The sequence below is a fragment of the Diadema antillarum genome, unplaced genomic scaffold, assembly GCF_040938485.1.
Source record: "Diadema antillarum isolate AM-2024a unplaced genomic scaffold, OU_Dant_1.0 seq00000133_RagTag, whole genome shotgun sequence".
Taxonomy (NCBI): domain Eukaryota; kingdom Metazoa; phylum Echinodermata; class Echinoidea; order Diadematoida; family Diadematidae; genus Diadema; species Diadema antillarum.
This window is the reverse complement of record NW_027271210.1, coordinates 417,413-440,344: the sequence shown is the minus strand read 5'-3', so window position 1 is coordinate 440,344 and position 22,932 is coordinate 417,413. Positions and strand designations below refer to the sequence as shown.

At 38.4% G+C, this 22,932-nt stretch overlaps 1 protein-coding gene across 1 annotated transcript in view; it reads left to right on the top strand.

Moving 5' to 3' along the window:
* Window positions 1-2,542: 2,542 nt before the first annotated feature.
* Window positions 2,543-22,932, top strand: part of LOC139727476 (uncharacterized) — a 42,305-nt gene continuing 21,915 nt past the window's right edge. Inside the window, exons 1-2 of the mRNA XM_071638450.1 lie at window positions 2,543-2,733; window positions 5,087-5,368. Of these exons, the coding sequence (XP_071494551.1) occupies window positions 2,628-2,733; window positions 5,087-5,368 (388 nt within the window). The 5' untranslated portion in view covers window positions 2,543-2,627. The remainder of the gene's footprint in view (window positions 2,734-5,086; window positions 5,369-22,932) is intronic.

The following is a 22,932-nucleotide window of genomic DNA, read 5'->3' as shown; positions in this document are numbered from 1 at the left end:
TCGCTAGATATGAATTTTTAGTTAAGACCATATTCTGAAAGAGCAGACTTTAAGCTTTGAAATGATGTATAATTCAAACCAAATGGACTCTCCTAACCTATCTAAATATTGGAAGAAAGCACAAACTCAGGAAAAGTGGGAACTGAGAAAAGAGGCTCTATAGTACAGTGTCTATTCAAGCGTTTAATCTTTAGCAATCCGTGCTGGCTGTGCGATGAATGGGACAAAAAACAGGAAGTAAACCACCAGAGTAACAACAATGAAGGGATTATCAAATTAAACGGAAATTAAACATGCCTCATTAACACATTCTGTCCATAATCAATGCCAACTTTCAATGAAGTAGCACTATCTTTTCAAAAGCTATTAGAGTTGAAAGTGAAAAGTGTGGACAAGGTTTTTCAGAAATGAAAAAGAGATTCTTAAGACACACCTAATCACACTATTCTACCAAAAATGTTCGAGATAAACTGCTGAAAAAACACACTTTCCTGCCCGTTTTATGATACCAAATTTTAGCATAATGTAAAAGAAGACCCGCTCTTTCAGAAAATATGAACAAGTCCAGTTCGGCTGGGTTGACCCATTTCACTTATTTTCAGTCCTCACGCAAAATCAGTGTGTGCGACTTTATGTTCGTTTTGAGGTGCACGGTCACCTTTGAATTGAGTTGAAGATCATTTTAAAGCTTAGAGACTGCTCTTTCAGAATCTGCCCTGAACTTAAGATCTGTGTCTTACGAGTTTCTGTTGGATTTGTGATGCAGGGTTACAAATACGATGCACTCATAATACAAAAAAAAAAAATGTTTTGATTTTTTTTTCTGCACTTTTCTCTTTCTCTCCATTATACAAATAATGGTGCCAGGAAGCAATTTGGTCAAGAAACATACAGAAAAAAAAAAATCCCCCAAAATAGGGAGTCTTCAATGTCATACATTTCTTTTTCAAAGTCGTCATGGTCAGCAGGAGCAGTTAGGAGAGGTGTTCATGACATTTGCTCCTCCGACAGTGGCCCTCATAAAACATCTGCACGCTGAGCCAAACATATATTCTTCCCACAAAGATTACCCTAAATGTGATCATGCGTTTTCATAAAAAATCGTGAAAAATTAGTCTCAATTTGAAACTACGGAGACCAATTTATCATAAGCCTATTCATTGTATAGCACCAAATTCTACAGCTTGTCCCTTCTGATTCTGGAGAAAAGAAAATAATCGTAAATATTCATATGGGATATTCCGGGGTAGGGGTGGGGGGCGCAGGGCATATTCTAGTCAACTAGGGCGTCCAATCGGGAATGGCGCCCATTTATATGGATATGAATACTATCAGGCTATCAACAGTACCCCCAGATTCGTGAAAATATTAGCATGAGTTTTGAAGAAGACAAATATCTTAACATTGGGCAAAAATGTAGATACAGAATTGATAATTTTCAAGAAGAAATTCTAGACTTTTGAACTATTGAAAACAATAGATAGGACTTATAAAGTAAACGTTTATACCTTCCTGACAAAGATGCGCTGTTATAATTGGATTCAGCAGATTTTTTTTCTTTTGCATGTAAGTCAATATGATGAAGACAATTAATAAACAGTATAGGCCTAAGCGAAAGAGAAAAATAAAAATCGGTGTTCTAATGAAACACCTTTATAATGTCCTAAAGCCAAAATCAATCGGGTCCGTCATTATGATTTCATCGGACTTTACATCAATCGTTTAAAAATACATGTGAGTTGAATGAAATGTTTACATAAAATTGAACGTGTAGAGCGCTAATCAACTTTACTTTCAATGTACTTGATGCGTGCGACTCGTTGAGACTGATGGGGTCTCCACACGTTCACTTTTGATCATATTGCACATTCCTCACTCGAGCTGGACTGCCGCCTTTAATTGATAGTGACAACTTTCGAAACTCATCATAGCATTATATTGAGGAAGAAGAATGAGACAAGCCATTTGGCTATTACGTCGTAACAACTGCTGCTTCGAAGAGCTTTGTAAGGAATAGTAAGCAAATAATCAACGTTGGTGAAGGTGATGGGACAAACTATCACGTCCGAGGCGATCTGGATGTAGCTATCTTTCCGAAGCGCAGCTGAGGAAAGATAGCGTACACATTCAGATCGCCGAGGAAGTGATAGTTTGTCTCATTGCCTGAAACTAAAAGTTGATTATTTGCTTTATATTCCACGTCTAGGGTCCTTGAAATTCCCATTTTATTCCACATCTGAAACCATTTTAGCTGTCTTTAGGTATCCTTAGGGCTTAGGCTACGTGTGCGCGTAGATGACAAAACAATGACTTTGCTGCGCGCACCGCGCGGCACCGAAGTGAAAGTGCGTTGCACTGTGTACTATCAAATGACCTAGGTCACAATCAGCGTGTTCGTTTGCGTGTGTTCAAGGAAAGCAGGCCTAACGGGTTCCGCGTCGAATGTGGATTGTCGCCGCGAAAGGAGGGCTAGCTACTTACAGACGGTGTGCACAATGCTGACCTAGGGTATGCCATGTTGCTGGATGTATCAGTTCAAAAAAGTTGTTTTCATCCTGGAAGGTGTGGACTCAGTTATGGGCACTGCTCAAATTTGATAGTGGCAACCACAGCAAACGGTCTACAGTATGATATATTTGTCGATGCTCATCGGAATCGCCCTCTCCTCTGTGGAAACACAGGTCTTTGCGAATGGGAGTTCCCTGTACATCCCAAGAGAAAACTATGTAGAAGGTGAGCAAGTGAACTTGACTCCAGGAATAATTATCTACCAACCATATCCTACGGGCATTTCGAATCTTTGGAAAAATTTCCTTAAACGGAGCAATTCGTGTTATTCTTTGAAGTCAGCCTTTGCTGAAGAAAAATGATTTTGGGAAGGGGATTGCAATTCCCAAATATTGCCGGTCTTTTAAGAAATTAAACTAATGGGCGCGTATTGTTTCTCGGGGAGGCCATAATTTTTTCGGGATGGAATTAACGAGATGATTATTGATGTCATTCTCAAGAACTAATTGTCATTGAAAATGTGCATATTTTGTTACCAACTTCCCAGCATGATTCCCGACGTAGGAGTGAATGCAATAATATTAGTAGAACACATCAGTGAAAGTTTGAGGAAAATCCGGCAATCCGTTAAAAAAATTATAAATTTTTTAAGTATCTGCGCAATTACTGCTGGATGAGAAGACTACTACCGTGTGTGATGTCACATGCGTACAACGATATAATAAAAATAAAAAGAGAATTTCACAAAATTTTACTTTTTGAACAAAGTGCATATTTCTTGGACTTGTTACTGATGTATGTTGAGGATATTATTCCCCTTGCCTTCTGAAAGAGAGAAGTTGAGTGTCCCTTTGTTATGCGAGAAAAGTGAAAATAAGGTGAATTTTCTTTATACTTTCTTTATACCGTTGTACTCGTGTGACATCACAAGCTATGGTAGTTTTCTCATCCAGCCATGACTGAGAAAAAACTTTAAAAATTCATAACTTTTGAACGGATTGTCGGATTTTCCTCAAACTCTCACTGATGTGTTCTATTAATATTCCTGCATTCACTCAACCCACATGTCTATGAAGGTGAACTTGTCCTTTAAAATTCATGAAATTCTTCCGTCGAGATGTTTTTCATTGCAACTGATTGACAAATTGCCCTACATCAACGTCAATAAGTACTGAATTGATCAGTGTTTTGAAGTAGTAGCCATGATCAAAGGATGGAGTATGTACGCCCGTGATTTTTTTTTTTTTATCATGGCTACTACTAAAGCAACGATCAATACATTCCGTGCTTATTTTACGTCGATGTAGGGCGATTTGTCAATCAGTTGCAATGAAAAACATTTCGACGGAAGAATGTCATGAATTTGAATGAAATGAAATTCGTGGATTTTTTAAACCGTTGAAAAAATGCCATCTAACATTCTTTTTTTCTGGGGGTGGAAAATTCGATTAATGAGAGAAGCTATGTCTTGTGAATTATATGTGACAGGGAGTCACAAAACCAACAAAAAGTCGCACCCCTCGATTTTACGCGAGGGCTCAAAAAAGGTAAAATGGGTGAACGGAGTCAATCTTGAGGTTTTTTTTTTTCATACATGTAGTTTCTAAAATAGCTATCCTTTTTCCACATCATTCTTAACTCTTGGATAATAACATGAATGGAAAAGTGTGTTTTTAGCATTTGTTTCTACATTTTTTTTTTGAGAGTAGAATGATCAGGTATATATCAGACGTCCCTTTTCATTTCTTGAAACCCTTTGCAAACTCTCCACCTTCAAGTATAATAACTTTTGAAAGGATAATGCTACTGCTTTGAAAGTTGCCATCAATCATGGACAAAATGTGCTGATAGAACATTTTCAATTTCAGCTTAATTTGATAGCCCCTTTATTGTTGTTGCTCCGGTGGTCTACATCCTGTGTTTTGTCCCTATCAACGCGCAGCTGGCACGGTTTGGTAAAGATTAAGCGTTTGAATAGACCCTTTAGTTCAGAGCCTCTTTTCTCAGTTCACACTCTTCCAGAGTGTCTGCATTCTTTGTAGTATTTAGATAGATTAGGAGAGTCCATTTGAATTGAGTTATACAGCATTTTAAAGCTTAGAGTCTGTTATTTCACAATCTGCCCTTAACTAAAAATCCATGTCTGGCGACTTTTTGTTGGTTTTGATGTGATGCAGAGTCATATATATTTTCATTCACATAATAAACAAAGTAATTTATTCTCAGTAACATATCCAACTACAGTGCACTCCCGTTATAACGATCACGGTTATAACGAAATTCCGGTTATAACGGAGTAAAAATGTGGGCTGAAATGTCATCCACTCTATGTGTTTCTATTGTTTATTTGTTCGGTTACAACGAAATTCCGATATAACGAAAGAAAACTGCCGGTCCCGAGGATTTCGTTATAACTGGAGTCCCCTGTATTTTCAATTGTTTTGGTTTTTTGCCTTTGAGAAGGCAAAAGCACTTATCTTTAGTTTCGCTGAAAATCAGTCGAAAGAAATCGATTGAAAGGAGAGAAATATTGTCAAGTGTGGTTATTACGACAGTAATAATGTTTTAATTCACGTAGGTGCAACTTATCACGGCTGCTTCGAGACATACTGTCAAACAGAGGAAACGATTGCAAACCTATCTGGGTACAATAGTAACGAGTCGATCTACACAAACTGCGTCAACTCCTGCAGTGATAAGGACCTCGTGTATATCGCCGTCCGAGGCAACGAGTGCAACTGCTCCAGGACATTCAGTTGCTCTATGCAGTCTACTCTGGATGACAGCAAGTGCGGATGGCCGTGTACTAGCAATATATTTATGTTTTGTGGAGGAGGATCGGCAATCAGTGTTTATAAAGGTAAGTTAAGAATATCCCCATACCTGAGTATTCAAGCAGAAACGATAAACGATAGACCCACGCATACACACTCATAATACTCACTGAAATTTTTGTTGGAAGCATTTTTGTCTTTTCTACACTTTTCTTTCTTCACTCCGGTACAAACTAAGCTGCAAGGGAGCACAATCCATTAAGGAACATAAAGTGAAATAAACGACTGGTGATTTTTCGCTTAAAATTTTTGTTAAATATATACTTCCTCAAAATATCTTAAGATTACTTTAAAATGTATCTTCTAATATTACCCATTTTTCATAGTGGAAGGCTGTATGGGGTAATTCATACTTGTCTCATTTATTGGAACTTGTAACGCTTCAAAAAAGAGGCATTCGAATAACAACGTACTCTATTCTTTATAATCCAATACTCAAGTTATTTAAAGAAAATAAGATTCTACCAATTCAGGAATTGATTACATTTAATACTTTAATATTTATGTACAATTTTCATATTGATAATACTACTATTTTACTTATAATAGAAGGCGGAAATATTTAACAAAAATATAAATTTGGGAAGTGACGCTTTTGTTTTCCAGTCATGTCGCTGATGTTTATCCATTTTACTACATTCTTAAATATAATCTGTTCATCCGTGATATTCGTAGAGCTGTAAACTGTGCCTGTAAACTGTGAGAGGGTGGGTATGTCTGTGTAAAATTTGTAAAATGTTTGTATAATATGAGGTTTGATTTGTGTCAGAATAAGATTTGTTACTGGGCCCCATCGATACAAGCCGTTCTTCACAAGGGTCCATGACATTTCAATTTCTTTTATATGTGATTCTGCATCACAAAATCACCGAAACGTCGCCAGGCATGGACTTTTAGTTTAAAGGGCAGATTCTAAAAGAGTAGACTTTACGCTCTAAAATGATACATAACTTAATTGAAATGGGCGCTCTGAAATACAGGGAGTATTCAAGTGCGATCTTTACCAAGCCGTGCTAGCTATGCAATGAAAGGAACAAAACACAGGTTGTAAACCATCGGAGCAGCAACAATGGAGAGACCATCAAATTGAAGCGAAATTAAGCATGTTCTATATCACATTCTGTCCATGAGTAATAAATTGTAAAATTTTCAAAACAGAAGTGTTATCCTATCCAAAATTATTAGACTTGAAAGTGAAGAGTGTGCAAAGGATTTTAAGAAATGAAAAGGGGCCTCTAAGACAAACATGATCATTCTACCCCCCCCCCAAAAAAAGGGGGGGGGTGCAGAAAAACTGTGAAAACACACTTTCCCATTCATGTTATGATTTTGATAACTAAAGAATATAGCAAAAGAAGGATAACTCTTTCAGATAATATGAAAATCTTGGTTGACCCGTTTCACTTTTTTGATTCCCCACATTAATTCAAGGGGTGCGACTGGTTTTGTTGGTTTTTTGATGCACGGTCAAGTATGCCATTTTCTGACATAAGATTTAATTATTGCACGCATATTTTTTGCTTGCATGTGGTTGTAATTGTATATATATATATATATATATATATATATATATATATATATGACCCTGCATCACAAAACCCATTGACCCATTTCACCTATTTTCAGTAGTCACACAAAATCAGTGTGTGCGACGTTTTGTTCGTTTTGTGATGTACGGTCAGATATATATGTTTTGACTGTATAATGGTTGAAGAAATGGTTTTGAAAACAGAATGATCATTTAAGTTTTTAAAGTAGTCATGTGTCAGCGTGATCACTGTGAGCAAATGGGAGAGGGGTATCACTAGAAACTAACATGACAGGGAGAGCATAGATTACGATGGCGTCACGTAAACCTTCTATTGTGAGTGACAGCAACAATTGTGTTTCTATTCCTTGATTACATGCGATTGCCGGTTATCTTGTTATTTCAAAGTTCCATTCTTATCTCCTTTTTTTTCAAGTGTCCCACTTTACAACCTTGAAAGTTAGACTCCTTTCACAAGCTTGTATATTTTAAAGAGATAGGTATTTAAGACATTTATGTTTGTCACAATGACAAAACTGGATATTTCATTATATCAAAAGAAAAAAATAAATACTACAGATTCGAAAAAAAGAAAGAAACCAAAGACAGAATCCAACCGGTATTTTTGTTAAAATGGAGCGGATCATAGAGTGACGCAAGGGGTTACTTTTCGTGTGTGTTTCGGTGTGTGTGTGTGTGTGTGTGTGTGTGTGTGTGTGTGCTTAAATCTGAGGTGTAAACCGTGTATTACCCAATGTTTTCATAAAGTACGTTGTCTGGAAACATTGTTTTTTTAACGATGAAGAAATTTGTTACTTCTGTTAAAGGGGTATAAAGTGATGTTATGACGTTTAAAATGGAGGAACTCCAGCAGAAGTGTCAGAAGTTTTGCTTGATAACTAAATGACCCCATGCGATTCTTTCCTTGCTTCTTTACTTTGTCCGCTTTGTCAGTTTCTTTATCTTGTCTCATTCTTGGTACTTGAGTCGCGTGAGAGCGTTTGTGTGTATGTGTGTGAGAGTGTGTGTACGTGTGTGTGTGCGTGTGTGTGTTTGCCTGAATATTTGTGTCTGAGTAGAATGTGTTTTGGGTTTGAGATAATTCTTTTCTAAGCTGCAAACGAAACAATCTCTTTTTACACGTCTTTATGAAATAATGCATACATATCTGAAAATTATCAAAAAATCCAAATGTAGTGAGAAAGTTCCTCCCCCCCCCCCCCGTTTTGCTTTTCCACCTCCTCATCTTCCCCCAACCCCACCCTCCATACCAAAAGGAGGACTTGTGGTTAAGGGTAAATTTTCTTTCAATACTCTGTGATAGACATGGTGAATGATAAAGTCTCATTGTCGTTAACATGTTTTAATCTTCCAAAGATTCGTCCCTGGAATGTCCAAAATCTAATGTTACGACGAGGAAATATTATGCAAATAACACAAGTGACTGAATAAAGTAAAACCTCCAAACAAGGCAGCTGAAAGGTCTGTAAACTCTTCTCCCCCCTCGGACGATCCCCTGACAAATTGACAACGAGTACCGTTTTGAATCATGTTTTCTTTTTCTTTTTGGATGATGGAATTAAACAAACAATAATAAATTTCATCTATTATATATATATATATATATATATATATATATATATATATAATTTATATATATGTATATATATATATATATATATATATATATACATCTTGTATATATATGCAATTATATTATATAGTTTCAAATTCTTAATACATTGTACGTAATTGCTTTCAAAGCTTCCAAGAAAAAAAAATGTACCAAAATATTGTGTTTCTTGATTGACAAGACGCTTCGTTTGGACCATTGCATCTGCTACTATTTGTACGACTTATGGATAAAGAGACCTAGATTTCACTTAAGATGTCTTGTTCATTTTGCTGCAGTTTAGAACACATTTCTGTTCAGGCTGTGCACTATATAGCACACATGTAACTTCAGCTCTACCAAAACAAACAAACAAACACACAAATTAACAAACAAACCAAATGTAATATGTTCAAACAAATTATGTATAAATATCAATGTAAAATGAGGAGAATGTGCTGATATTTCCATTACCTTCGATTGCCGTCTTCACTCGTTGACGTCACTTTAACTTCAGGTTTGTGAGTGTTTGTATATGTTTTTGTGTACGCAGGTATACCATGTGCGTGTGTGTTCCATACAGTTTCTGACTTTAGCCGGAAGTTGTTTTCCTTATATTTCATGGAGATACATGCCTAAGAAGCTATTTTTCATACGCCTTCTCTACCTAGACATACAGATTTACTTCTTTATAACTTTGTTGTGTTATAAAACATACTGCAAGGAGATGCAAAATTAGTTTTCACAGGACGCATGGAACTCCTGGGAAACCCTGAAAACTTTTTTTTTTCTCCTTTCAACTCTAATAACTTTTGAAAGGATGATGCTTTCATACTGACACCATGCTTGAATAACGTTGATGTACTTCATGATTGTAAAAACTTTCAGTTTCATAGTCAATTAATCCGTAGCGGTTACTATGGTGTTTTGTGTTTCCTCTTTGTTCCATTATTGCAATGAACCCGCTGAGTGAAAATGAACACTTGAAAAGACAAAACATCTTTTGTCTCTTTGTCTTTTGTCTTAGGGTTGTCTTTTCATTTTTTTGAGAGTGTACTTTCTGTCCATTGTTAAAATGGGTAATGAATGAAAGTTCCTTTCATTCATTTTATATTACATCTTAGATTACATTTTAGATTCATTCGTTTTAGATTACATCGTATGTGTAATTTCAAAGCTTTTTTTTTGTATGAGAGTGTGTATTTTTCGCGTATGTATGTGTGTATGTGTCTGTGTGTCTGTGTTTTGCAAATTAGCAGGTCAAATGAGTTCAGCGTTCGGTGTTGGTTGTTGCTGTGGGCAGATGGCTATTCCCAAACTATAAGCACAATGCTAATCTACAGTATGTAGTGCTGTTTGAAATATTACTTGAGAATCTTCATCTCATCCGGGAAACTACTGTCACAAAGCAAACTTGCTGGTGGTAGATACAGCCAACGCTCTGCACTATGACCTATTTGTTGATGCTCCTGGGAATATTCCTCTTCTCTGTGGAAACTCAGGGCTTCAAGAATTTGAGTTCACTGTACATCCAAAACGAAAACTATGAAGAAGGTGAGCTAGCAACCATATTTCACCGGCGTTATTTCTGGAAATTCTTCTTTGAGGTAGCATTTCATGTTTCCCTTGCATGTGGGCTTTCAAACGTTTGAGTAATAACCCTGACAGGCTTGTAATATACCATTTCTTCTAATTCACTGGTAAAGTATGTCTCTTTTCGAACAGCCTTTCGAAACGAAAGATTTCATCCACCTTAGTCGATGGGCCAGGCCGGATATTGGTACCACCTGAGGTGGCAAAACCTTGGTGGTGTTATTTTGTTTATTGGGCATAAATTTGTGTATCACGGTAAGATATCATTTCCAAATGAGCAAATTACTCACGACTATGGTCTTTAGTCAATGCGGTTGAGCCTTAGATATCCATCTCTTCGTCTGAATAGAGACTAACCGTGCTGTGCAAGTAGTAATACAGTGTATGCTGCATCCTCGTAGATCACTGTTAGAAACGCATTACGAGTGGCGTACTTAGCCTTTACTCAAGGCAGTGAAGAACGAACTAGAATTGTCTTACGTCTTCCGTAAGAATGCCTTACGAACGGAGATTCGTACGGCGTTCTTACAAACAACTCTTCGAGTTTGAAAGGCGTTCGTAAGGGACTCGTAAGGCGTAGGTATACAATTTGGGCAACTTTTGAGTTTTAGGGGGTATAAGGCCAAACGCGCGAAGTTCAAATCCATAGTCTGTTCTATAAGTGTTCGATCAGAAAGTATTTCTGCTAAATATGGGACCAAAAGGGAAGGCAATCAAAGGGAAAGACGGAAAGAGGAAGAAAAGAAAGGAGGGAGATGAGGAGGAAGGAGCGAGAGGGGAGAGTTGGAGCAACAACCTCCTCCTTCTCCTCTACTTGCAGATGCAGCTGTAGTTGTAGTCTCCTTTGCACTACTGCCATCTTGAAATATTAAACTTTAATCTGTTACAGAATTTTCGACAGGACACGGCAGCGTCTTTTTAACAACCCTAAAACTCCAAAGTCTGACGAAAGAATAACTCAAGGCATTCTTACGAAAAACATACGAATTCTAATGCCATTGTATAACTCAAAATCATTTCGTTTCTCAATTCAATTCAATTCAATTCAATCAGGTTTATTCATGATACTGCCTTGGCAGCCAAATGGCTGAATTGCGGAGTAGTACAACTGTATACACAATGAAATATTAGAAGTCATTATTGCATGAGAACAATACATAATGATCATATACACTCGTAAATATTATATTCATAGATAAAACTGTAAGGAAATAATAATTTTACCTCACGCTGTAAGAATACATACTTAAATGGCAACAATCAACATGAATAAAAATATCAGTCACTTATTTATCATTGACCATATCAAAAGTATAAAGATTATCGCATCACTTATGAGTATCGGGTACATGGGTTGCTATTACATTGTGTACTAAAATATAACCTGAACCAAGTGATAAATATTAGCGCTCCTGTTATTCTCTATACCGTGTGCTTTGCTTTCTCTAATACCGTGTATACCGTGTGCTTTGAATTCTCTAAAAGGTCTTAAGTTGTTATTGCGATTTAAACAGCGTTCGTACGAAATTCCTAATCTCTACGAATCTCTACGAACTCCAGAATTCGTACGAACAGTGACATTCGTAGAACGCATCGTTCGTATGGAACTTTGTGACCATAGCTCAAGGCTCGGTCACAAATGCCTTTGTGAACTGCTACGAACGCCTTAGGAACGATTTTCAGACAATTTCGTAAGCTCTTCTTAAGAAGGCCGTACGAAACCAGCGTTCGCAGACCGTTCGTATAAAGTTAAATAGACCGTTCGTAAGTTCGTAGCCTCTTTACGTCTTTCGTAAGAGTGCCTTACGAACGGAGATTCGTACGGCGTTCTTACGAACAACTCTTCGAATTTCTAAGGCGTTCGTAAGGGACTCGTAAGGCGTAGGGCGTAGGTACACAATTTGTCCAACTGTTGAGTTTGAGGGGGTGTAAGGCCAAACGCGCGAAGTTCAAATCCTTAGTCTGTTCTATAAGTGTTCGACCAATCCCGGGGATGGGGGGATTATATCCCCCCTGAAATGGAGGAGAGGGGATGGCCTGTACAATTTCATTTCCCCCCCCCCCCCTGAAATTTGAGAAAAATGGAGGAAGCAGAAATGTGGTTGTATCAATTTTGGCATATTGCATGACGTTCGTATAACGCCCGCCTTCAGACAGGTAACGAAGCTGAACAGTATTCTATCTTGTAGGATAATGTATACATAATTTTCTCAAGCGCTCGCTCGCTTCGCTCGCTCGCGAAGAAAGTAATATCGACATAAGGTATGGTCCAGACGTTGACAACGTCCAATAGCATAGGCTTACATGTAAACATGCTCTGACGCGAGCAACTCGGGACCATCTGCAAATTATGTACGAAAACAAACAAACAATAACAAAAACTATACCACCATAATTGAACCCCCCTCCATTTCCTGAATCATTCCTGAAACGGTAATGGGGCAAAGGGGCATTTGCCCCGCCCCTACGGAAATGTTGGGGGCAGACAAATCATTTGTCCCCCAAGCAATTCCCGAGATGAGGACAAATCTCGAACTTTCTTTATGGAAAATTGTCCAGCTACCGCCACAACTAATATGCAAAAGCTCCGCTACTGGGTACCTTTCGATAGACTTTGTAAACTTTTGATATTGACGTATTGTTATATTTTATCACAGAGTGTGCAGCAGATCTTTCACTTTCTAAAGCTCCCTCATATGCAGAGGCGTCGATGGAGGGTGAAGGGGATGGTTCCCCCATAAAAGTATTGGGGACAAACATATCATTTTGCTCCTCCTCGTAACATCCGAGATGTGGAAATGTTTTTATTTTTTTATTTATTTTTTTTTTTGGGGGGGGGATAGAAAACTGTCTAAATATTTCACCCAAAGATGGCTGAATTTCAATTCTGAAAATACAAAATCTCCCTCGCGTAAGAGGGGGATAGGCCTAACCCCTTCCATACTTCAGTCCTTTCCACTTAATAAACTTTAGATTGACAGATTTTAAAACGTTTCATCTAAAGTGTGCAACCATGTCTGTTACTTCAGTTTTAGAAAATGCAAATGTTCCGTGGGTGAAAGGAGATATCTAGATACTTTCAATTAATGGAGGGTTCCCCCCCCCCCAAAAAAAAAAAGAGAAGAATAGTATACACTTCTGGGATTGAAATTTTCCCAGATTACATGTTTACGAGATATTTTCATCTGACTTTTTCTAAAAATGCAAAAGTACCCTCGAATGCAGGGGCGTCGATCCTGGAGGACGGGGAGCGCGGACGGGGATGAGGGGAGGGGCAAAGATATCATTATGAACCTCAATGATTCCCGAAATGAGGAAAATTTTCTTGCGGTTTTTGATAGAAAACTGGAAAGATGGTGTTAGCACTCGCCCACGCCTTCTCCCTGCTCGCCCGTCCCCCCCCCCCCCCATGCATACAAGTAGACTGTGGTTACACTTTGAACATAGACAGTTTTCCAAATATGCCACAAACCGTGTGCACCAAAACGTTGATATGCAGTCAGAAAATACAGAATCTCCCTCGTGTAGGAAGGGGGAATATAATAGGGCTTATCCCCTCCCACCTTCTCTGATTGACAAATTTTCAAATATTCCAACAAAAGTGTGCACCAGATTGTTGAATTTCACTTCTAAAACTGAATAAAAGCTCCCTCGAATATGGGAGAAGTATCTTGCCAGCCCCCCCCCCCCCCATTGCTTGGTCCCCTCTATAGTCTTAGTATACTTTGGGGAATGACAATTTCCGAATTTTCCCCCAAACACGTTGCCAAAAGTGTGCTTCAGATCCCTTTATTTCAATTCTAATAACGCAAAAGCGTGTTCCCCCTCCAACACCCTCCCCCTAAGCTCTACCTCATTAGACTTTCTACATATTACACAAAGATGGTGCACACTCGGAATAAGAGCTAAATTCCATGATTCTAACACTTCCCTGAAAAAGCCCTATTTATTTCTTCAATTATTTCTTCTTCTTTTTTTTGTGGGGGGGGGGGGGGGGGGGTGCTGGAACAAATTCCAAGTATTCCACGAAAAGTTTGCACCAGATCGCTGAATTTCAGGTCTGAAAATGCAAAATCACCTTCGTGTGGGAGGAGAAATGCCCCGTATCTACATCCTCGTGTGCTTGCTTTTTCTGTTTGAATTGCTTAACAGACAGCGTTCGTGATAATGCTATTATTCATCATAAAAACTAAAACAATGAAATTATTCAAATAACACCATTTTGTAGGCAAATTGTTTATTGTAATCTACATCAACATATTCTGCTACCTTAAACAAGTGGGACTGTTTCAAGTCGATAAAACACACAAACATTGCACCATTTACAACATCAAAATGCAAAAACTTCTCAGTGTGGGAGGGGGGACACCCCTTCCCCTCCCCTACCCCGCCGCTCGCTCCGCTCGCTCGGGCTCGGTCGCGTCCATGACATTCAGTGGAAGAATTAATACAAGAATTTTATTTAAATGAAATCATTTAAGGCAAATTGTTCAAAAAATAATCGACATTAAAATATTCTGCTATTATAAACAAGTGGGACTGTTTCAAGTCGATAAAACACGTAAAAACATGCATCAATTTGCACCATTTACGACATCATAATGCAACAAGTTTTCACCTTGTGAGGGGGAACACACCCTCCCTCGCTCCCTCCGCTCGCTCGGGTTCGGTCGCGTTTGTGATATTCAGTGTAAGATTTAATACAAGAAGTTTATTTGAATAATACTATTTCATAGCCAAATTGTTTAATAATAATCGACATCGAAATAGATTGCTACCTTAAACAAGTGGGACTGTTTGAAGTCGACAAAACTCGCAAAATCATGCATCAAATAGCACCATGTACAACATCAAAATGCAAAAAGTTCTCACCGTGGGAGGGGGGGGGGGTGGAAAAACCCCGTCCCACCCCCTCCCCTCGCTCACTCCGCGTGCTCGGGCTCGGTCGCGTTCATGACACTCAGTGGAAGAATTAATACAAGAATTGTATTTAAATGAAATCATTTAAGGCAAATTGTTCAATAATAATCGACATCGAAATATTCTGCTATCTCAAACAAGTGGGACTGTTTGAAGTCGACAAAACGCGCAAAATCATGCATCAAATTGCACCATGTACAATATCAAAATGCAAAAAGTTCTCACCGTGGGGGGGGGGGGCATACTCAGTGGAAGAATTAATACAAGAATTTTATTTAAGTGAAATCATTTAAGGCAAATTGTTCAATACTAATCGACATTGAAATATTCTGCTATCTCAAACAAGTGGGACTGTTTCAAGTCGATAAAACACATAAAACATGCATCAATTTGCACCATTTAAAACATCAAAATTCAAAAAGCTCTAACCGTGGGAGGGGGGACATCCCCCTCCCCACACCCTCCCCCTACCTCGCTTCGCTTCCTCGCATGTATCCACTCCCCCTATTAAAGATCAAATCCTGGCTACGCCCGTGATAAGCCCCACTATTTATAGGCCTTCACAGTGATGTCGCACAGGCGGAGCAAGAGCTGAAATACCACGATGTAGTCATTCAATTATCTATGAATATGTCTTTTTTTTTACTTTTTTTGATAGGAAAAAATCCCAAATTTCACCAAAAGCGTGCACCAGATCGCTGAATTTCAGGTCTTAAAATGCAAAATTTTCCTCGTGTGCAAGGGGGGATACCCCCCTCCCACACCTCCCCCCCCCCCCGGTCGCTCCGCTCCCTCGCACCGATATTCCAACTCAAAGTCCCTTCCCCACCCACCATCATTGAAACGGAACGATGCCCCTGGGATGATTGCTTTATTGACTTAAATCGAAAAAAATTGAAGAATACAGTTAGTAGCTACAGGAAAATATCTACTACGTTATTACATACAAAGAAATGGATATCCATATTACCGCTTTATTGAATTTAATTGAACAACAACAAAAAAATTCTTCATACTTTTAAGCACTTATTTTCCGCCGAAAGTTGTCTGACAAGCAAAAAAACAAAAAAATAAACAAACAAACAAACAAACAAACAAACAAACAAACCAAAACAAGAACTAAAAGTTTTCATTTTTTTGCTCCCACTTCCATCCCACTTTGCATCTCCCTCCAACGGTGAGAACTTTATGAATTCTGTTGTTGTAAATTATTATTGAACAATTTGGCTATAAAATGGTATCATTTAAATTAACTTCTTGTATCATACACTTAATATCATGTAAGCGAGGGGATGGGATGGGAGGTGGGAGGGGGTGTCCCCCTGGGGGAACCATCCCCCCCCCCCTCCCATCGACGTCTTTGCATATGAGGGAGCTTGTGTAAGTGACAGATCTGCTGCACACTCTTTGATAAAATATCAGGAAATACGTCGATCTAAAAAGTGTACAAAGTCTATCGAACGGGACCCAGTAGTGGATTTTTTTTTTAATTAGTGAATGGCTCTTCAAGGAGAGAGGGCGTCTGGTTTGGGATGGATGTGATGAAAAGATGCCTGACATCATTTGCAACAAAGTAATTACCGTTCATTTATCTGTTTTTGTTTTTAGTATATGGACATACCCACTAATAGGTGACTTTTTTTTTGGGGGGGGGGGGAGGGGTTATTGCTGGAAATACCCATTCAGGGAGAAAAGTTAAGTGCGTCGTACAAAACATATCCCTTTATAATAGTGCATGCAATTTTCATATACGAAATAATGTTATTCCAAGTCCGGTGTCTGAATATTTCAAGTTTTATGATGCCAGTCTTTGGATGAAAAACGCTTTCCTTTCAAATCAGTAAAACAAGAATTATATACACTACTATCACTGTTTAGGTTACGATTTCATATACCTCATCGATAGGTGCAACTTAACTCGGCTGCTTCGAGCCGCACTGTCTGATAGCGGATTTGAATGCAAACCTATCGGAGTATAATGGGTCTATAACTCCATGGAGCTGCATGAAGTCCTGCAAGGCACTTGACCTCGTGTATGCGTCCATTCGAGGGGACGAATGCAACTGTTCCAGAATGTTCAACTGCTCTGAGCAGACCCCTTTGGATGACGCCTTGTGTGGAAAGCCATGCTCTGGAGATATTAAATAGTTTTGTGGAGGAATGCTAAGGCTCGGTGTTTACAAAGGTATGTTTTTTATTTTTTAAATTAGAACAATCCTTGTTTTGCGCATTCAAAGGTCAACTATACACAACAAAGGACGCGTTGTCTTTTTTAGAGATAGGCCTACTTTGTAGTCTTTTTTGATTGTTTTTGTTCGGATTTTCTCTCCCACCTCCATACAAATAAGGCTATAAATCAGTTGATTTATTACAGGACGTAAAGGACTATATGGGACTGGACAGTACTTGAATTTGTAATCTCTATGCAGTCTGCTCTGAATGACGTCACGTGTGGACGGTCATGCATCGGAAATTTACATGTTATGTTTAATGGAGGAAAGCTATTAGTTTTCACAAAGTTAACTTGAGAGAATCCGTACCTGCGTATTCAAAGTTCAACTTAACACATTATTATTATCATCATCATTATCATTATCATCATTTATTATTAGTCTCCCTTGGTAGGAGACATGACCATATATCTCCTGTACTCCGTTCACTCCATTGGCTACCGGTCCATTCCTGTGTTACTTTCAAGATCCTACTTTTGACGTACAAAATCACACGTAATCTTGCACCCACAGAATCTTCAAAACCTAGTCTCTCTTCGCTCCTCCTCTTCTGCCAGACCCCTCCGTTCATCCTCCTCACTCCAATTACTTCATGGCCCACGTACAAAAACCCGTTGTGGTGACCGAGCCTTCTCTTCCATTGCCCCCACTCTTTGGAATAAACTCCCTCTTTATATTCAGAATGCCCCATTTGTCGAATCATTTAAAATTCTTCTCAAAACTCACCTGTTTAATAAGTTGTAATGATTTTTTTTTTCCTGGAGGCGCACGCAGTCAGTTATTTATTATTGTATCATTGTATGATATGCATTTTTTTTCTTTTTCCTTTTGTTACTGTTAATATGCTGGTTTTGTTAATGTTATTGTGTTTTTCTAGTTTTCTAGTCTTCTAGTCTTTTTGTATGCGCTTAGAAACGCCAGTATGAAGCGCCATATAAATGCAATTATTACTATTATTATCAATAATACCGTTGTTGCGACAGAAATTGTCGCCCCCTGACAAAGGCGACAATTTACGATGAGGGCTGACGGCAAAAGTTGTCGCCCGCCCTCGAAGCACATTTTGGTCGGTGATATCATTCTTGGCATAGTCATTGAAACACCAAATCGTAACTTACATTGCTACATCCGTGCAAACAAGCCATGTAAAAAGTCACGGTAAGCTTTCAAGGAAGTGTGTATGTGCGCGCGCACATGGTAATTGAGTGTCCGTTCGTGTGTGTGTGTGTGTGTGTATGAGCGTATGTGTGTGTTATCGTATATTATGAAAGAATGTGTTTATTATGTGTTTTGGCTGCGCGTGGGGAGGGGTAAGCTGTTGCTGGCATTCCAGTTATATTGATTATTTATCAGCAGCTTTGAGTTTGATAAGTTTGTTTAACGAATTTGTATTTGTATTCGGAGTGGTGCTTGCGTGCGGGCGGATGCGTACGGTCCATTATGACCTATTGTCTTAAGTATCAACATTGGGAAGTTGTTTCATCAGGAAGGAAGGTGGTATCGGTTCGGGTGTGTGTGTGGGTGTGTGTATGTGTGTGTGATGTGGGTTGGTGAATGTGGATGTGGGATGATTTAGGTTTTGGTTAATCGGGGGTTGGTGGGATAAATGTTATGACAGATATCGGTAGGTTTTAATATTCATGATAGATGTATATTTGTTTCGGTTGGCAGGGGAAGGGTTGGTCGGGTTTTTTATGAATGATTTCATCTTTAGATTTGTTTAGTATATTTGTTTTGTTTTTTGTTTTGTTTTTTGTATATGCCCTTGTAAGTGAGAAGGAGTTACATGATCCAATTTATTCAAGGGATATAGGTTTGGTACATGTCAAAACTTTCTCGTGAAGAAATTGTTAGTAGGATTGATTCATAATCGAGTTATCTATGTTGAAGTGAGATTATTTGTAGTATAAATTGACAAATGGATTTGTTTGTGTTTTGAATTGCAATTGTACCGTTTTTGTTCACGTTACACCCAGAATGGGTTGATTTATGAATGATTTGAATGAAATCAGTAAATATGAAGGAAAAAATTGAGGTGGTTTACATGCATTATGAGGATTTGTTTGAGTGTTTGATGGTGTTTGTGTATAAATACGTATGTATTTGCGGTGTGCATATGACAGTTCAATTCATTTATTTTCATTCTTCTTTTTTTTTCTTTTTCAACAGAAACATAACACAAGATAGATCAGGTTTTACATCATAAACAAAGAACATTTGTCCTTGCAATTAATTAATGGTATCAATAAACATAGGAGCGCATACTGGCAAAAAAAAAGTCAAAGTCAAAGTCATGCTTCAGTTGAAAAAAGAGGAAGAAAGAATAGAGAGGTCCACTAAAAAGCAAAGCTTGTAGATTGTGAACCACTCATAAAACCTATGAATTACTACAAACACTTGTGACGAATATAATATACGACAGGACGGGATAAAACAGAAGAAACACAACAACATTACACAACTTGCTAGAATAGATGAAAAGTATGGAAGGAAAGAAAGAAAAAAAAAAGAGAATGAGAGAATACCTACACGCTGAACAAGGGAAATGGAACAGAGGATGGTAGAGAATGTGCTTCATAGAGTTGGTGCTGCATGCAGCTGAGCAAGGATTGTAATGGCTACTTCTTTACGTAATAATGAATTCAGTGATTGAATAATTGGTGGGTGGATGATGAACCCTGAGGCTAACAAAAACTATAGCTATTAATGAAAAAAGAAAACATATCAGGGAGGATTTAATAAAAAAAGTTTCAACTTGCGCTTAAAAGAATACAAAGATGGGGAATTTTTTATTTCACAGCTCAGTGAGTTCCAAAATCTAGGACCGGTATATATAAATGTATTCTGAGCCAATAAAATTCTCAGGAGGGGTAAATGAAACTCATTAGATTGTCTAGTGGAATAATCATGAAAAGACTGGTTCCGTGGGAACATTGAATTGAAAATACTGGGAAGTGCACTTACATTGTAATTAAACATAAACTGACCAAGTTGAAAAAAAAAATACAAATCTTTAATTTTCAAAATCTCATGTTTAGTAAATAATGGCTCTGTATGAGAACGTGGCGGGACGCCACGTTCGTGCTAAAATGTTTGTGCTAAAATCAACTAACGATTGAGAAGTTATTTACGGCGAGTCGAAATCATTCGTTCATGCATAAAGCATGCCAAACTTATTCCGTGGCAAAGAACACTGATATGGAAGTTGAAGTTACGACTTATGTAAGAATGTGACAGCAGTGAAAAAATAAACAAAGACAGATAACATTTAGGGAGGGTACCGCCCTCGTATGCCTTTTCTCTCGGTCTCTCTCTCCTAGCCCGCCTCACCGCTGAAATTGACACACCCATAATATTTTGAAATCAACGCCGCTGTGAACTCCATAAAACACGTGCTCATACACGCTGAAGACAGTTTCATTGCCACAGTAGTGCCTGCTGCTCGTTCGTTCGCATAAACATCAAAACACAAACACAACCAGACACACGTGCGCATACAGGCACACGTATACACACAGACAAACAAACCACTACCACTATACAACCAACTTACTGCAGAGTTTCCACATATCATATCATTATACTCCAAACACACACACGCGCGCACACACGCACGCACACAGCTATGCAGCTATGCAGCCCCCCCCCCCCCCCACACACACACACATACGCTTAACTTAACAGTCATACCCACCCCACCAAAGCATAACACCGGAGCAACCACTGCAACAACGCAATTCACAGTGCACTGCTGGCGACAATTTGTGCAGCTACATTTCATTTTGCAATCACAAATTGTCGCCATCGAGGTCAAAAATTTGGAACTGCACAAGCATCACATATTGCCGTCAGACGACAAATTGTGACGGGCGACATTTTGTACCGCCAACTCCGTCACAATTTGTCGCCCTTACCTGGGGGCGACAATTTGTGCAGCTACGTTTCATTTTGCCATCACAAATTGTCGCCATCGAGGCCAAAAATTGGGAACTGCACAAGCATCACGTATTGTCGCCAGACGACAAATTGTGACGGGCGACAATTTGTGCCGCCAACTCTGTCACAAATTGTCGCCCCGAGCCGGGGGCGACAATTTATGTCTCAACAATTGTTTTTGCCATCACAAATTGTCACCATCGAGGTCAAAAATTGTGAACTGCACAAGCATCAAAAATTGTCGCCAGACGACAATTTGTGAGGGGGCGACAATTTATGTCGCCAACTCCGTCACAAAATACAAATTGTCGCCCCGAGCCGGGGACGACAATTTTTGACTGGGCGACAATTTATGTCGCAACAACCGTTCTTGTGTAGCGCATAATGCATTTGGAAGAACCCTAAGCATTTTAAGGGAAATTAAGAGAAAAATAGACAAAAATAATAATTACAGAGACAAGAGAGTGCTGCATAGGTCACTGTCTGGATCGTTTTGTAACTTTTTAAGAAGGTAAGTTTTTAAAATGTTTGAACTTTTTCACTGCATTTGCATGTCGTGAATAATTACCTGTGCCCAAAACTACGTAGTTGAAAATGAGGCTATCACCCATGTGACCGTGCGTCACAAAACCGACAAAAATTCGCAACCCTTGATTTTACGTGGGGACTTAAAAAATATGAAACAGATGAACCAAGTCAATTTTGAATTTTCCATATTATTATTTTCTAAAGGAATCATTCTTTTTCTTCGTTGTTCTTGACTTTGTAATTGTGAAGTGAATGAGAAAGTGTATTTTTTTGCAGTTTTTCTGCAACCATTTTTTGTAAAGTAATGAGATCATGTATGTCTTAGAGGCACCTTTTCATTTCTTGGAAAAAAAATAAATCTTTGCACACCCTTCATTTCCAACTCTTTTTTTAACTTTTGGAAGTTTAATGCGACTGCTCTGAAAGTTTACATCAATCATGGACAGAATGTGTTGAAATACCATGCCGAATTTCAGCCTAATCTGATAACCCCTTCATTGTTGCTGCTCCTGTGGTTTACCTCCTGCTTTTTGTCCCATTCATTGTACAGCTAGCATGGTTTGGTAAAAAATTAAGCGCTTGAATAGACCCTGTACTTCAAAGCTTTTTTCCTCAGTTCACACTTTTTGAAGTGTGCGCTTTCTTTCCAATATTTAGGGAGGTTAAGGGAGTCCATTTGTGACCCTGCACCTCAAAACAAACAAAAAGTCGCCAGACATGAATTTTTAGTTAAGACCATATTCTGAAAGAGCAGACTTTAAGCTTTAAAATGATGTATAATTCAAACCAAATGGACTCTCCTAACCTATCTAAATATTGGAAAGAAAGCACAAACTCAGGAAAAGTGGGAACTGAGAAAAGAGGCTCTATAGTACAGTGTCTATTCAAGCGTTTAATCTTTAGCAAACCGTGCTGGCTGTGCGATGAATGGGACAAAAAACAGGAAGTAAACCACCAGAGTAACAACAATGAAGGGATTATCAAATTAAACGGAAATTAAAGATGCCTCATTAACACATTCTGTCCATAATTAATGCCAACTTTCAATGAAGTAGCACTATCTTTTCAAAAGTTATTAGAGTTGAAAGTGAAGAGTGTGGACAAGGTTTTTCAGAAATGAAAAAGGGATTCTTAAGACACACCTAATCACACTATTCCACCAAAAATGTTCGAGATAAACTGCTGAAAAAACAAACTTTCCTGCCTGTTTTATGATACTAAATTTTAGCATAACGTAAAAGA